Below are 13680 nucleotides of genomic sequence, written 5' to 3'. Positions count from 1 at the left end.
AAAGACTCTTGAGAACAGTGGTACCAAAGTTAGCTCTATGCCTAGAAGCTAAATCCAACTTATAATGTGAAATGAAAGTGTGAGGAGTAGCCCAAGTAGCCGCTGCACAAATGGTGTCAATAGGCAGTCTGTCTTGGAAGGCTATAGAAGTAGCCAAAGCTCTGGTGGAGTGGGCCTTAGGTTTGTTAGGCAGCTTTTGGTGTCTAATTTCATAAACAATGGAAATCAGAGATGTTAGCCATCTGGATAGTGATACCTTGGAAACAGAAAGTCCCTTTCTGCCTTCTGCATAAGAGACAAACAGCTGGTCAGTTTTTCTGAATTGTTTGGTCCTATCCAAATAGTACCTTAACTGACGATGAACATCTAGCCAATGCAATTTTTGTTCAGACCTATTAGAATATTCTGGGAAAAACACAGGGAGGTCAATGCTTTGATTTAGGTTAGACGCAGAGGCTACTTTAGGTAAAAAGGACGGGTTGGTTCGTAAGGATACCCTGTCTTTATGGAACAACAGATATGGTGGTCGACAGCTGAGTGCATGAAGTTCTGAAACTCTTCTAGCTGAAGTAATAGCTACCAGAAAGAGAGTCTTCCATGATAGCAATTTTAATGAACAGGAAGCCGCAGGTTCGAAAGGGGGGAGAATCAAAGAACTGAGAACTAAATTAAGGTCCCAAGAAGGAGGAGGATTTCTTATAGGAGGTCTGAGTAGAAAAACTCCCTTCAAAAAGGCTTTGCAAAGCTTGTGGGACATGATGGCAGACTCTGAAATGCCCACATGAAAGTTAGATATAGCTGCCAATTGAACTTTGAGAGTAGAAGGAGATGAACCTGCATGAAAGAGTTCAGCTAGAAAATCAAGAATCATTTGGATGGGAGCAGTGAAAGGATCTAAGTCCCTTCCTTGAGCCCAATAGGCAAAACGTTTCCACTTACTAAGATAAATTTTTCGAGTGGAAGATTTATGTGAAGCTATTAAAATATCTGCAACAGTGTGAGATATTTGAGGAAGCCTGGCTAAGGTAGGAACTGGAGGAACCAAGCAGTGAGGTTCAGAGATGTTAGGGAGCGATGAAACTGACCCGACTGATGGATCAAAAGATCTGGAACTAGGTCCAGATGCCAGGGTTGCTCCAACAGAAATTGATGTAGAAAGGGGAACCAAACCTGTCGAGGCCAGTAAGGAGCAATGAGGATCAATGAGGCCTTCTGAGCGATAGCTTTCTGTATCACTTCAGAGATTAGTGGAAAGGGAGGGAATGCATACAGAAGTCCCCGGGGCCAAACTTGGACTAGAGCGTCCCTGCTGGGCTGGCCTGGTAAGGGGAAGAGGGTGAAATAATCTTTGCACTTGCTGTTTTGGGGAGTAGCAAAAAGTTCGCAGCAAGGCTGACCCCACTTGAGAAAAATTTTTTCCACAATAGAATCTTTCAGGGACCACTCGTGAGGCATGAGGATAGCTCTGCTCAACTTGTCCGCGATTTGATTGGACTTCCCAGGGATATGCATTGCTATCAGAAACCGCTGAGAAGAAATCGCCCATTGCCACAGTCTGAGTGCTTCTCGACATAGGGGATAGGACCTGGTTCCGCCTTGTTTGTTGATATACCACACTACAGACATATTGTCCGTCTGGATTGCTATCGTTCCCAAGGGAAGAGAGTCTTGAAGGGCTTGCAACGTTAAAAGCACTGCTCTCATCTCTAGAACATTTATATGCAAGTGGCATTCGTCTGGTTGCCATATGCCCTGGACAGTTCTGCCCTGATAATGCCCCCACCCGATCAGGGAGGCGTCCGTTGTCAGAGTAGCAACCGGAGGAAGGAACAAAGGGTCTTCCCAGGAAGAGCTGAGGGGAAGACATCCACCAAAGAAGATGATTCTTGCATGCTTGCGTAATCATAATGGTGTGGGACATCGGAAGTTGCTGGTATGACTATTGTGTGAAGAGCATCCATTGAAGGATTCTCATGTGGAATCTGGCTAATAGAAGTAGAGGGATAGCAGCCGCCATAATCCCCAGTACTTTCAGAACTAACCTGGCTTTGACTCTGTTGCTGTTGAAGAGAAGGGAGACCCAGTTTGCGTATGTCTGTTATTCTCTGATCTGTTAGTCTCGCAGACATGTTGACTGTGTCTAGATTTGCGCCTATGAAGGTAATAGCACGACAAGGCGACAAAACAGACTTTTCGCAATTTATTGATATGCCTAACTTTTGACAAATGCGAAAGGTGTAGTCTCTGGCCATTAGAAGAAGATGCTTGGTAGGAGCTGTGAGGAGCCAGTCGTCCAAATATGGAAACACCTGGAATCCTTGATGTCTCAGGTGAGAAGCTACCACTGCCATGCATTTGGTAAACACCTGGGGGGCAGTGGTGAGTCCAAAGGGCAGGGCTCTGAATTGAAAGTGACTGGTTCCCAGCCTGAAGTGGAGGAATCTTCTGGAGCGTCTGTTCATTTTTATATGATAGTACGCATCCTGAAGGTCTATAGAGCACATCCAGTTTTCCTTTCCCAATAGGGGAAGGATGGACTGTAGCGTGACCATCCGAAATCTTGTTTTCTTGACAGACTTGTTCAAGATACTGAGATCCAAAATTGGTCTCCAGTCCCCTGTTTTTTTTGGAACTAAAAAGAACCTGGAGTAGATTCCGGATCCTTGCTGGTCTGCTGGAACTGGCTGAATTGCTCTTTTTGCAAGCAGCTTTGAAATTTCCAAAGCTGCAAGATCCCTTTGAGCGGGTGGAACATCCGGAAGGGATTTTTTGGATTGGTTTGGAATGCGAACGAAGGGAATGGAATAGCCTTCGGAAATGATGGACTGTACCCACTTGTCTTGAGTTAGGGATCGCCAGGCTTCTGGGTACAGTGATAATCTTCCCCCGACTGCCTCCGAAGGTGGGCAGTCAGGCAACACCTCAGGGATGCTGGAAGGGCTTATCGGAAAAAGTTTCTCGATTGCCCTGGTTCTGCGGACCCCCCCCTGCCCCTAGGGCAACGTCTACCATTGTTGTTCCCTCCTCTGCCTCTGGAGGGGAACCGACTCTGTGTGTCACCAAGGTCCCTTGAGATTGTTTGCGGAACCACATTTTTCCACTTTTCTGGCCTTTCGGGTAAGGCCTAGAAGGAGTAGAAAAACGGACTCCGACGGCAGAAAGAGTTTTGCCATCCGTCTCGCACCTCGTCAAGGTCTCTTTCACTTGAGGACCAAAGAGGGATGATCCATCAAACGGGGAATTAGTGAAAGACGTTTTAAAGGGGTCCGCAAAATTGCATAACCGCATCCAGGCATGCCTGCATAAGGCCACACCTGTTCCTGCGGCTCTGCTCGCTCCATCAGCCGCATATGAGAGGAGGCGCATGGAGGAGTTAGCTATAGAATTTAGGGTAGTCAGCTGAGCGTTCATCTTATCCTGAAAACCCGCAGCTGTAGGATCCTTTAACATCTCACTCGCTTCCTTGATCAAGTCTCTTTGAAGACGAGTGAAATGACAGAGGTAGTTCAGCGAACGCATAGCAAAGGTCGCTGACGAAAACATCCGCTTCCCGTACCTGTCCATCGATCTAGATTCCTTGTTAGGAGGATGGATAGGCACTGAAGGATCAGCAAGCTCCTTCTTAGTGGCGGCAGCTACCACCATAGCATCCACAGAAACTCCCTTAGTCAGAAACTGCTTATCTGTTGGTGCTGTGATAAACTTTGAAGGTCTCTTGGGGGTGGGGTCCACAGAGTCAGGAGCCGTCCAGGCCTTTTTAGCTACCACCTGCATGAGGGGATCAAAGGGAGGGGACACCCAGGAGGTGGAAGGGCGAGAGCCAAACGACTCAAGATACACAGATTCATCCTCCGAAGGGTTAAGGGCTGGCCAATTTCCCCTCTGTTTCAGGATCTCTAGAATGTCTGCAAAGGAGACATCTTCAGAAGGGGAACGGGGGGGAACCCTCAGAATCCTCTAAATCTGTGTCAGAGGTGACAGACTCAGGTGAGTCTATGTGCTTCTTCTTACACTTTCTCTTCCTAGGGGGCTCCCCTGCCAATTCAGGAGAGGCCTCGGAAGAGGATGAGATCCCCACAGGGGATTCTTGAGGAGCTGGCTCTCTGCGGTCCGGGATGAGGGAGTGAGTAGACATAACCTGAGGCACCGAAGAGGGAGGGACGGACGGAGCCGACTGTGGAGTTGAACCAGGTTCCAACACACTCCGCATGACCTCAAACGCACCTCTGTCAGGCAGAGCCAGAGGTCCCCGCTCCGAAAAGCTGAAAACCTCCCTCGGCACCGACAGCGATGGCTCCGAGGCCGATGTCGGAGCTGAACTCACCAGCGCCAAAGCACCGAGAGGGAGAGCGGGGTCGGACAAGGGTCCGATGCCACTCACCCCCTCGGAGCCGACGAGGGAAGTCCGGCACCGAGATTCTTCCAAGGAAGAAATCGGAGCCGACGACGGAGCCGAAGACAATTGTATCAGCTCCGACGCTACTACAGTCTCGGTTCCGAAACGCCCCGGCTCCGAGCTCAAAGGAGTCGGAGGAGGAACATTTTGAGGAATAGGGTCAAGCTTCGACTGATGAGCCGGGCTCTGAAGCATTTGGGCCAGTGCCTCGGACTTAAGAAGTCGACTCACTACCCTCTGAAGATCATGATCCGAAAGCCTCGATGATCTAGAGGAGTGAGATCTATGGCTCCGTTCAGACAGCAAGGGGGATGCTGGAGCCGAATGAACGGAGCCAAGGGACGGTGACCTGGACCTCTTTCTAGATGTCGGCTCCGATGGTCTGATCGGAGCAGACTCAGAAATTTCTAAAGCCTCGGCCCCAGCCGGAGCCGAGGGAACCACAGGAGTAGCAGTTTGAGTCTCATCGGCTCCAGCCGGAGCCGATGTCTTAGTAGGCTTCGAAGCCTTAGGCGTCAACTCAGATGCCGGAGTCGAGGACCTATGAGCCTTAGAGGGTTTACCCGAAGTAGCAGTAGGGGGACCCTCAGGCTTAAGCAAGCCCCTTAAAATGAGCTTGTTTTTTCTTTCCTGCAGGACTCTAGGGCTGAAGCCATGGCATACAGCACAAGAGTCCTGCAGGTGTAAAGGTCCCAGGCAGTACACACAAGAAGTGTGACCGTCTGTCAGAGACATTTTCTGACAGCACGAGTCACACTTCTTGAAGCCTGAGACCTTCGAATCCTTGGACATAACGAGGAACAAGTGTAACCACACACAAACACAAGTACACCGATTACACTTAAAAAACTAAAAATAGAAATTAAACTAAGAAATTAGTTGTTTAATGTATAAATTCCCTACAGAAAACACACACACTCCAAGGGAATGGGAGGGCCTGAAGGCCTAAGGGAAGAACTATAAGTTCTTAGGTAAAAATTAAAGAAAAAATAGATTAAAGGGATAAAAGACCTTTAAGGTAAGGGGAAACTGTATGGAAAACTAAATTAAAGGGTTTTAACTCAACTTTTTAAACTAGTTCCTACACTAACCTGAAGCCGGTGAAGCAACACGTCTCGATAGCTGTAGCGGCAAACGAGATCTGAGGTAATACACGCCTAGCATTGTGGGATATAAGGGGAGCCTCGAGCCGGTGGAACCAACTCTCGAGCTTTTAGAGTGGCCGAGTCGGAGCCGAGGTCGGCTCCGAACCCATCCAGCAAGAATGAAGGCGAGATAGACAACTTAACATTCCTTATGCAGGATTTGCTTCCCATACTGTAAGCAATTACTTACTTTTGTAAACATTCAACAGAAAGAAACTTCCTCAATGGGGTATTTACCTGACTGTAAAAAGGACAACTCTGGAAAATAAGCTGACCAATAGACTCCTAGTATTAGAATCACAGAGTAGTGCATTGGACTGCAAGGCTAGAAACTGAAGATGGCACACAAGCCAGTCAAACCCCACCATCTGGACACCAGTCCACAGACATTCACTAGCTGGGGACAATACAAAGACTCTGGGAATCAGGACAGTCATGGGCTTCTAAGATCATTATCTGCTGAATGTCAGGCCTAAGTTACACATACATATGAACTCCAATGTAGACATTTCCAAGCCAGTTTCCTATTAATACACATTCTAATATGCATGAAAAACAATTCTTTGTAACCTTTTGCTGTTGACCATGTTTTCAAGCTTTGCTCGGATGTAAACTTTCCAAGAAGACTTTCTGAAGATAAACTCTCACATTTATCACAAGAAAGAAAACACAAGATTAATGCCTATTAAAAGATCTTAACATTTAAAACACAAAATAGCTTGCCATTTTGGGGAGGGAGACTGTATTTACCTTTATTGTCGCATCTTCTGAAGCAGAGACCATAACACTAAAAACTGGATGGAAGATGACTCGAGTGACTGGACTTCTATGCCCACTCAAAGCATATTTTTCTGGAGGACGTGGTATCCACTCTTTAGGGTCTCGTTTCTGACCAAGAGGTCCACCTGAAGTAAACTCTTCTTTTGCTTCATTAAGCTTTGACTCTAGCTCCATAACCTTTAACATACAAACACAAAAAAGCAGTCAAAACTTTTCTAAAGCTGGCCACATGAAGTCATTCTGTCTTTTACAGCCAAATATTTTAATATGCATTTTATTAAATGGTTACAGCAGCAACAACCTATAGAAAACAAAAGATAATGAAACTAAGCATGCATCTCTGAAATACTTGTCTTCCCCAATGCAATGACGCATCACGAGGCACGTTTTCAAAGTCTACCAGCAAGAACAATTTTTCACCCCTTTTTGATCTAGTCTCCCACACTTACCATCCCACTTAGCACTCCTGAGTGTTTTACGAACCATGTGCTGTTCTGTGCAACAGTCCTTCAGCCAATTTAATCCCCAAATCGCGATCAGGCCAGTCAGGAGTGGGAACTGTCATTCGTGCTCTGGGAGATCAGTTTTTACTATTGTGACCTATACCTTCAATGAGTGATGCATTCGAAAGGCACTACTCAAAAGTACAGTTGTGTACACTTACCATAAATGTAGATGTTAGAGTGTATTCACTGTTGCAGTCATTACATTTGGGTAATCCTGCTGGCAGGTTGCCCTCAGTCGGACTGAATTCCAAAGTCTTGGGTCCTGCGTCAGTAGCTGTCACCTCTTCCCTGATGTCAGGCGTCGGGGGAATAAAACATGCAGCCGACGCCATTTTCTTTGTTTCTTCTTGCCCCAGACGTCAGGTGCCCCCTAAAAGGGTAGCCAAATTTTATATATATATATATATATATATATATATATATATATAAAATACATGCACCAATATAAACTTTACCTTCATCTACAAGCAAATACACCACATAGGTTGTATAAATCAGAGAATGAAAGATAAGTTCCAGTAGAAAAAAGGGGGATGGCGGGTGGGTAACCTGGACTGCAACAGTGAATACACTAACATCTACATTAGTGCACACAACTGTACTATGTTCTTCGTGTTTCACTGTTGCAGTCATTACATTTGGGTAGAGTCATAAAGCTATGGTTGGGAGACTGGAGCTAAACAGCATTAGGAGCGGCTATGAGGCCCTGCAGAACTGCAGTGGCAAAGCCTGTCCTGGATTTAGAGTAAAGTGGCAGATGATAATGCTTTGTAAAGGTGTGCACTGAACTCCAAGTAGCAGCCTTTAAAATGTCTTTGGTTGGTACTCCCCTGAGAAAGGCTGCTGAAGTGGCTGCAGCTCTGGTTGAATGTGGCCTAATGCCCTTAGGCACTGGCTTGCCATGCTGTGAATAGCAGAAACAAATGCAGTGGCCTATCCACTTTGAAATAGTCTGCTTGGAAATAGCCTTTCCTTGTGATACTGCAGCATATGCCACTAGTAATTGTTGCAACTTTCTGAAAACTTTAGTTTTGTCCAAATAGAATCTAAGCTGTCTGTGTACGTCCAAAGAATGCAGAATTCTCTCCCCCGTGTTCTGTGGATTTGGATAAAAAGTTGGCAAATGAATAGTTTGGTTAAGGGCCACACTGGACACCACCTTAGGCGTAAATGTTGGGTTTGTCCTCAGAGAGACCCTGTCTGGATAAAAAATGATAAAAGGTTCCACCGCCATGAGAGCCTGTAGCTCTGACCCTTGTCTTGCAGAAGTTATTGCTAGGAGCAGAGCTGTTTTGAGCCAAAATGGCAGAGGCATGAATTTTAATTGATGAAAAAGACAGGCCTTTGTCCAGCATCTCAGTGAAGTATTGCAAAATCTGAGGAATATTTAGGACAGCTGTATCAGTTCCCTGAGCATGGTTCCAAGCACAAAATCTCTTCCATTTTCCAGCATAGGATTTTCTAGTACTAGGCCTTCTGGCTTCCAAAATGACATCCATCACAGCTTTACTGAGAGGTGTGCTTTGTATGGCTACATTATCCGCCATGTTGCCAGGTTTAGAGTCCTGAGTTGGCTGTGCAGAATCTGACTGTTTTGTTGGGACAGTAAATGAGGTATTTGAAGTAAAGTCCAGGCTGGGCATTGAGACAAGTACCTTAAGATTGGATACCAGTACTGGCGGGGCCAGTCTGGGGCAATGAGAATCATTTTTGGTTTCTCCTGTCTGACCTTTAGGAGTACCTTGGGGAGGAGAGGCAGTGGGGGAAAAGGCATATACTGATAGGTTCTTCCAGTTGAAAGATAAGGCGTCCACTTTCCATGCTTGTCTGTGATCAGTCCTTGTGCAGAATCTTTTTAGTTGATAGCTGTGAGGGGAGGCAAATAGATCTATGTCCGGGCACCCCCATTTCTTTATCATCATGTTGAAGACTTATGGATCTAGGTGCCACTCGTGGGGATCCATGAGGTTTCTGCTTAGTTCGTCTGCCAGAGTATTTTCCTTTCCTGGCAGGAATTGTGCCTGCAGATGAACTTGGTAAGTCAATTCTGTGTCCCATAAAGCCATAGCTAGTCTGCAAAGTGGGTAAGAATGCGTGCCCCCCCCTGCTTGTTTATGTACCACATGACTGGTGTTGTCTGTCTTTATTAGTAGTTGTCCCAGATGAATTAGGTCCTTGAAGGCTGTCAGGGCATTTTGAACAGCTAGCATCTCTTTTTGATATGTAGATGCATTTGGTTTGTGGTCCAGGTGCCTTGAATGTCTCTTCCTGCCATGTGGGCCCCCCAGGCATAATCTGATGCATCTGTTGTTAGGTTCTGCCTGGGTGGGGGTAGTGAGAATGGCTGTCCCTTGTTTTGGTGACAAGCCTTTACCCACCATCGAAACTCCTGTTGCAGGCAGGGAATGAGAGTAATCATTGTTTCCAGGCTGTGGCAATGTTGTGTCCAGACACTTTTTAGGCACCATTGAAGTTTCCTCATATGCAGTCTTGCATATGGAATTAGTATGATGCAGGATGCCATGAAGCCCAAAGCCTGCAGAATTTTTCTTGCAGATAACTGGGCCTTTGTTGCCATTTCCTTGAAATAGGTAGTCAGTTGCCTTTGTTTGTCTGGCGTGAGATAAGCTATCTGGGCAGTTGTATTTAAGCTTGCACCCAGGAATATTATCTCTTGAGAGGGTACTAGTTTTGATTTCTTTTCGTTGACTGTGTACCCTAGGCATGTTAAAAGTATTTTCACAAACGCCAGATGCTGTAGTAGAATGTCCTTGATCTCCACTTGAATGAGGCAGCCATCCAAGTAAAAATATATTTGTATTCCTCTTTGTCTGCAGAAAGCAATCACTGGTGCCAGGCACTTTGTGAAGACCCTGGGAGCAGTAGATAAGCCAAAGGGGAGTGCAGATAATTGGTAATGCATTGAGCCAGCCTTGAATCTAAGGTATCTTCTGCAGGATTGTCTGATTGGGACATGCAGATATGCCTCTTAGGTCTAAAGTCACGAGCCAAGCTTTTCTGCCCAGAGCAGAAGCTGCTGTAAGGTCAACATCTTGAATTTTGGTATATTCAGGAAAGAGTTTAGAATAGATAGGTCCAGTACTGGCCTCCATGTTTTGTCCTTTCTGGGTACCAAGAACAGTCAAGTAAAATCCTTGTCTCTGCTCTTGTTGTGGCACTTGTTGAATAGCCCCCATGTCCATGAGGGATGAAACTTGTTTTTGAGCCTCTGCCCATTGAATTTTTGGCAGGTCTGGCCAACCGTTTGCCCTTGGCAGGGTATGGAAGTGTAACTTGTAGCCTTCTGACACTACATCTAAAACCCATTTGTCCTGGGTTACAATGTGCCAATTTTGAGAAAAAAAGTGTTATTTTTCCCTCTAAAGGTGCTGCCAGAAGATAAGTGCTTGGTGCAGGAAGGCGGAAGTCATTGGGACTGTTTCCTGTATGGTTGTGAATTATCTTCTCCACTTTTGGAGGTATAAGCACCCCATTGCTTAGACCTGTACGAACCTTGCGGCTGGGATCTGCCTCTAGGGCGTCTGGATCTGCCCCTTTGAGGTCCGTCTGACACTGGAAAGGACCAATTCTTTGTAGGTCAGTGTCTGCTAAACCTAGGTGGCTGTACTTGTAAAAAAATCTTTGACCGTTTGCTTAGATTTAGCTTTGTCCTCCATTTTCTTTAACACCTCTTCTGCCTTAACACAAACAAGGTATCATGCTGTAATGCTGCATCTAATAATTTAGCTTTGACATGATCAGGCAGATTTTGTTCCTTTAACCAAGCATGCCTTCTAATTATAGAACCCACAACTGCGGCCCTGCAGGAGGCCTCCAGAGAATCAAAACCACATTGGAAAGTATGCTTTCCAACTTGTTCAGCTGCATGCAATAAATCCTGCATTGCTTTGTTTTCTGCACATTCAGAATTTACCAACATTTTCTGTTTAAGCAGTGTCATGACATACTGCTGATATTTGAGCATATGAAACTGGCAGTTTAAGGCCCTTATAGCCAAGGTAGCAGATGTGTACATTTTTTCCCCATCTATTCAGTGCCCTAGAATCTCTGTCAGCAAGGGTAGGGTTTTTTGCAGTGGAAGCCTTAACCCCTTTGGGACCCTAAGAAATAGTTTCTGGGTCTGCAGCAGGGTTTTTAAAAAAGGAATTTATGAGAGTCAGGAACCCTGTAGTATCTGTCAGGCTTAACAGGAGCTGGAGGTAAGGAGTCAGGGGTCAGACTAGACTCTGAAAACATATCAATAATGTCTAACACAGGTGGAATAGCTAGAGGCCTGTGTTGAGGTAGTAAAATGAAGTCCCTGAGCCTCTTCTTAGATTCTGAATAATCTTGGCTCTCCCAGTGGAAATGCTCCCTCATGGTATGCAAGGTTTCCCCAAAAGAGTAGTCCTCAGGAGGAGAGACTGAAGGAATAGATTCTTCAGCATCAGAATCCTCATAGTGGGGAAGTGAATATTCCTGCTCAGAAGAGGAATCAGAGGAAATGGTAACCTGATCTGAAGATTCATAGTCTGTCTCTTGCCTAGGCCTATCATCAGGAAGGGGATGGGAACCCCTGATCAAGGTAATTAAGTCTTCGGCCATTTTGAGTATTTGTTTTTTGGGCATGGAGGCCTATCCATGTGGCTGGTGAACTTGTTTCTTTGCCTTTAAAGGTGCTTTAGTCTTTGCTTTTGAAGCTGAAGTCAGTTTAATATATAATTGTTTAGGTCTCAATACACCGCTCAGCGGCTCCGGACCCATCTGAGGGAATAGTCTCAGAGGCTCCAATACCTTGAGTTTCCAGCGGCCTGACCGACTCCAAGTGGGAGTCGGTAGCGGCCTGCGACTCTAAAGTAGTGGGCGTCGGGGGCTGCGAAAGCGCCTCATTGAGAACCAGCGACTGGCTTAGAAGTTTCGTCGTCGGTTTTGGACCTCGGTTGCCTGTCTTTTTCCTTTTCTTTGCAGTTTTTGTGAACTTCGGTAGTCGGATGGCTATCTGACGACATTGTATAATTAAATCTGCACCCAAAATAGCTTAATGCAAAATCATACCGACGCTTAATAGTGCGTTGGTTAAATCTAGCACAAAACCGACAATTTGAAACATCGTGGTCAGGGCCTAGGCAAGGAATACAGTAAGAATGAAAGTCCTTATAAGGTATTTGCTTCCCACAAGAAATACAATTATTAACTTTTTCTGACATCAGTCTGGAGCAAGAAAAAAGTTTCCCCAACGGGGTACTTAGCTTTTAATGAAGACTTCCGATCTGAAACTTGAACACGAAAATCTCAGGAGTCTGCCGACCGGCACTTGCTAACTGCTTCTGCTTCGGGCACCGCGCGGCAAGAAAGAGTGAAGAAAATGGTGTCGGCTGCATGTATTATTCCCCTGATGACCTGACATCAGGGAAAAGGCGACAGCAACTGACGCAGGACCCAAGACTTTGGAATTCAGGCCGACTGAGGGCAACCTGCCAGCAGGATTACCCAAATGTAATGACTGCAACAGTGAAACACGAAGAACATCTGTATACTGTACTCCTTCATGTGATCCTTAGTCTCCACCATACACAACTAAGGACACAGTGTATGGATACATGCTCCCTACCTAAACCCTGAAGACAGGCAAACAAGCTAAACCTTGACACTCCTCTGCTCTGCCATGCTCCAATATGTAAATATGTAACTAAGAAATATTTGACGGGATCGAGCCCTGACTGCAGCCACTGTTATCTTGATTCAAGAAGCAAGTCTCAACAACAAATAAAATTGTGGGAATGAGAATGAATAGCTGAATTTGGCACTTTCTTTCCAGGGGAAGGGAAACAGATAAATCACTGTGCGACTTCCAAAGGAGGGACACCAGTGAAGTGCTGGCTAAAACACAGGTATTATGGCCTGCAGCAAAAGAGTTAGAAATGTGTGTGTGTGGAAGCACAAATAATGTGTCCACCAATACAGCCTTTCAATTAGCAGTAAACATGTTGACTACAACAGAACTACTTAAGGCATTAAAAAAAAAAAAAAAAAAAAAAAAGGATCTGAAAGAAAGCGGTTCTTCAGCAGACAGCTTTTTATGCCCATACAGATCTGATGTCAGTATGATAAGGAAGCAAGAAAGATTATCAATTGATGGTGGGGACTGATCAGAAAGTAGGCACAAGTTTGGGCATGTTTAAAACTAATCTTTGAGACTGCAGATGCCTAGATGACAGTCTTCCCAGCTGTCCCTCATTCCCTTCAGGGAATGAATACATTGATCACTTGTGGGATGGCTGCTTGGTGGCAGACAGCAGGGATAAAGAAGTATAAATAAAAAATAAAGATGGTTGGATCCATGGTGCATATCGAAGCTACCTGAATGACAGCAACATGGTGACCACTCTTAATGATTAGAGGTATAGTAGCTGAGATGAAAAGAAAAAAAGGCATTAAAAAAGTGCCTTCAGGATTTCTCTATTAGAATTTTAACAGTGCTGTCTCTTACTTGACTTTTCTCACTAAACCTCCTCAGCTTAGAATTCCATTATAAATATCAACGCAAAATTGGTTTTATACATTCAGGCACAGATTAGTGAAGAATTACTTAGCACATACGTAACACAGGAAGTAACAAGATTATACAGAAAAAATATTGGCACATGGTTAAAATAAACCAGAACACAATACAAATCATGCATTAGCTGTTCATTTTTGTAACACTGCATGATCAATACAATAAATACGTAAGAAATGTTAACCAATATACTTGAGCTTTGTTAATACAGTACTGTGCCAGCACTGGAAGCACTACCTGTAAAGGAAAGACAAGATGCAATATAAAAAATAGATCTGCACATTAGATCAAAGT

General features: G+C 45.0%; 1 protein-coding gene across 1 annotated transcript in view; it reads right to left on the bottom strand.

Moving 5' to 3' along the window:
• Positions 1-13680, bottom strand: part of PAFAH1B1 (platelet activating factor acetylhydrolase 1b regulatory subunit 1) — a 916257-nt gene that overhangs the window by 876749 nt on the left and 25828 nt on the right. Inside the window, exon 2 of the mRNA XM_044054884.1 lies at positions 6292-6498. Within this exon, the coding sequence (XP_043910819.1) occupies positions 6292-6498 (207 nt within the window). The remainder of the gene's footprint in view (positions 1-6291; positions 6499-13680) is intronic.

The sequence above is a fragment of the Protopterus annectens genome, chromosome 13.part0 (genome assembly GCF_019279795.1).
Source record: "Protopterus annectens isolate FY-2018-M chromosome 13.part0, PAN1.0, whole genome shotgun sequence".
In the NCBI taxonomy this organism is placed as follows: Eukaryota; Metazoa; Chordata; order Ceratodontiformes; family Protopteridae; genus Protopterus; species Protopterus annectens.
This window is presented reverse-complemented; position numbering and strand designations above follow the sequence as displayed.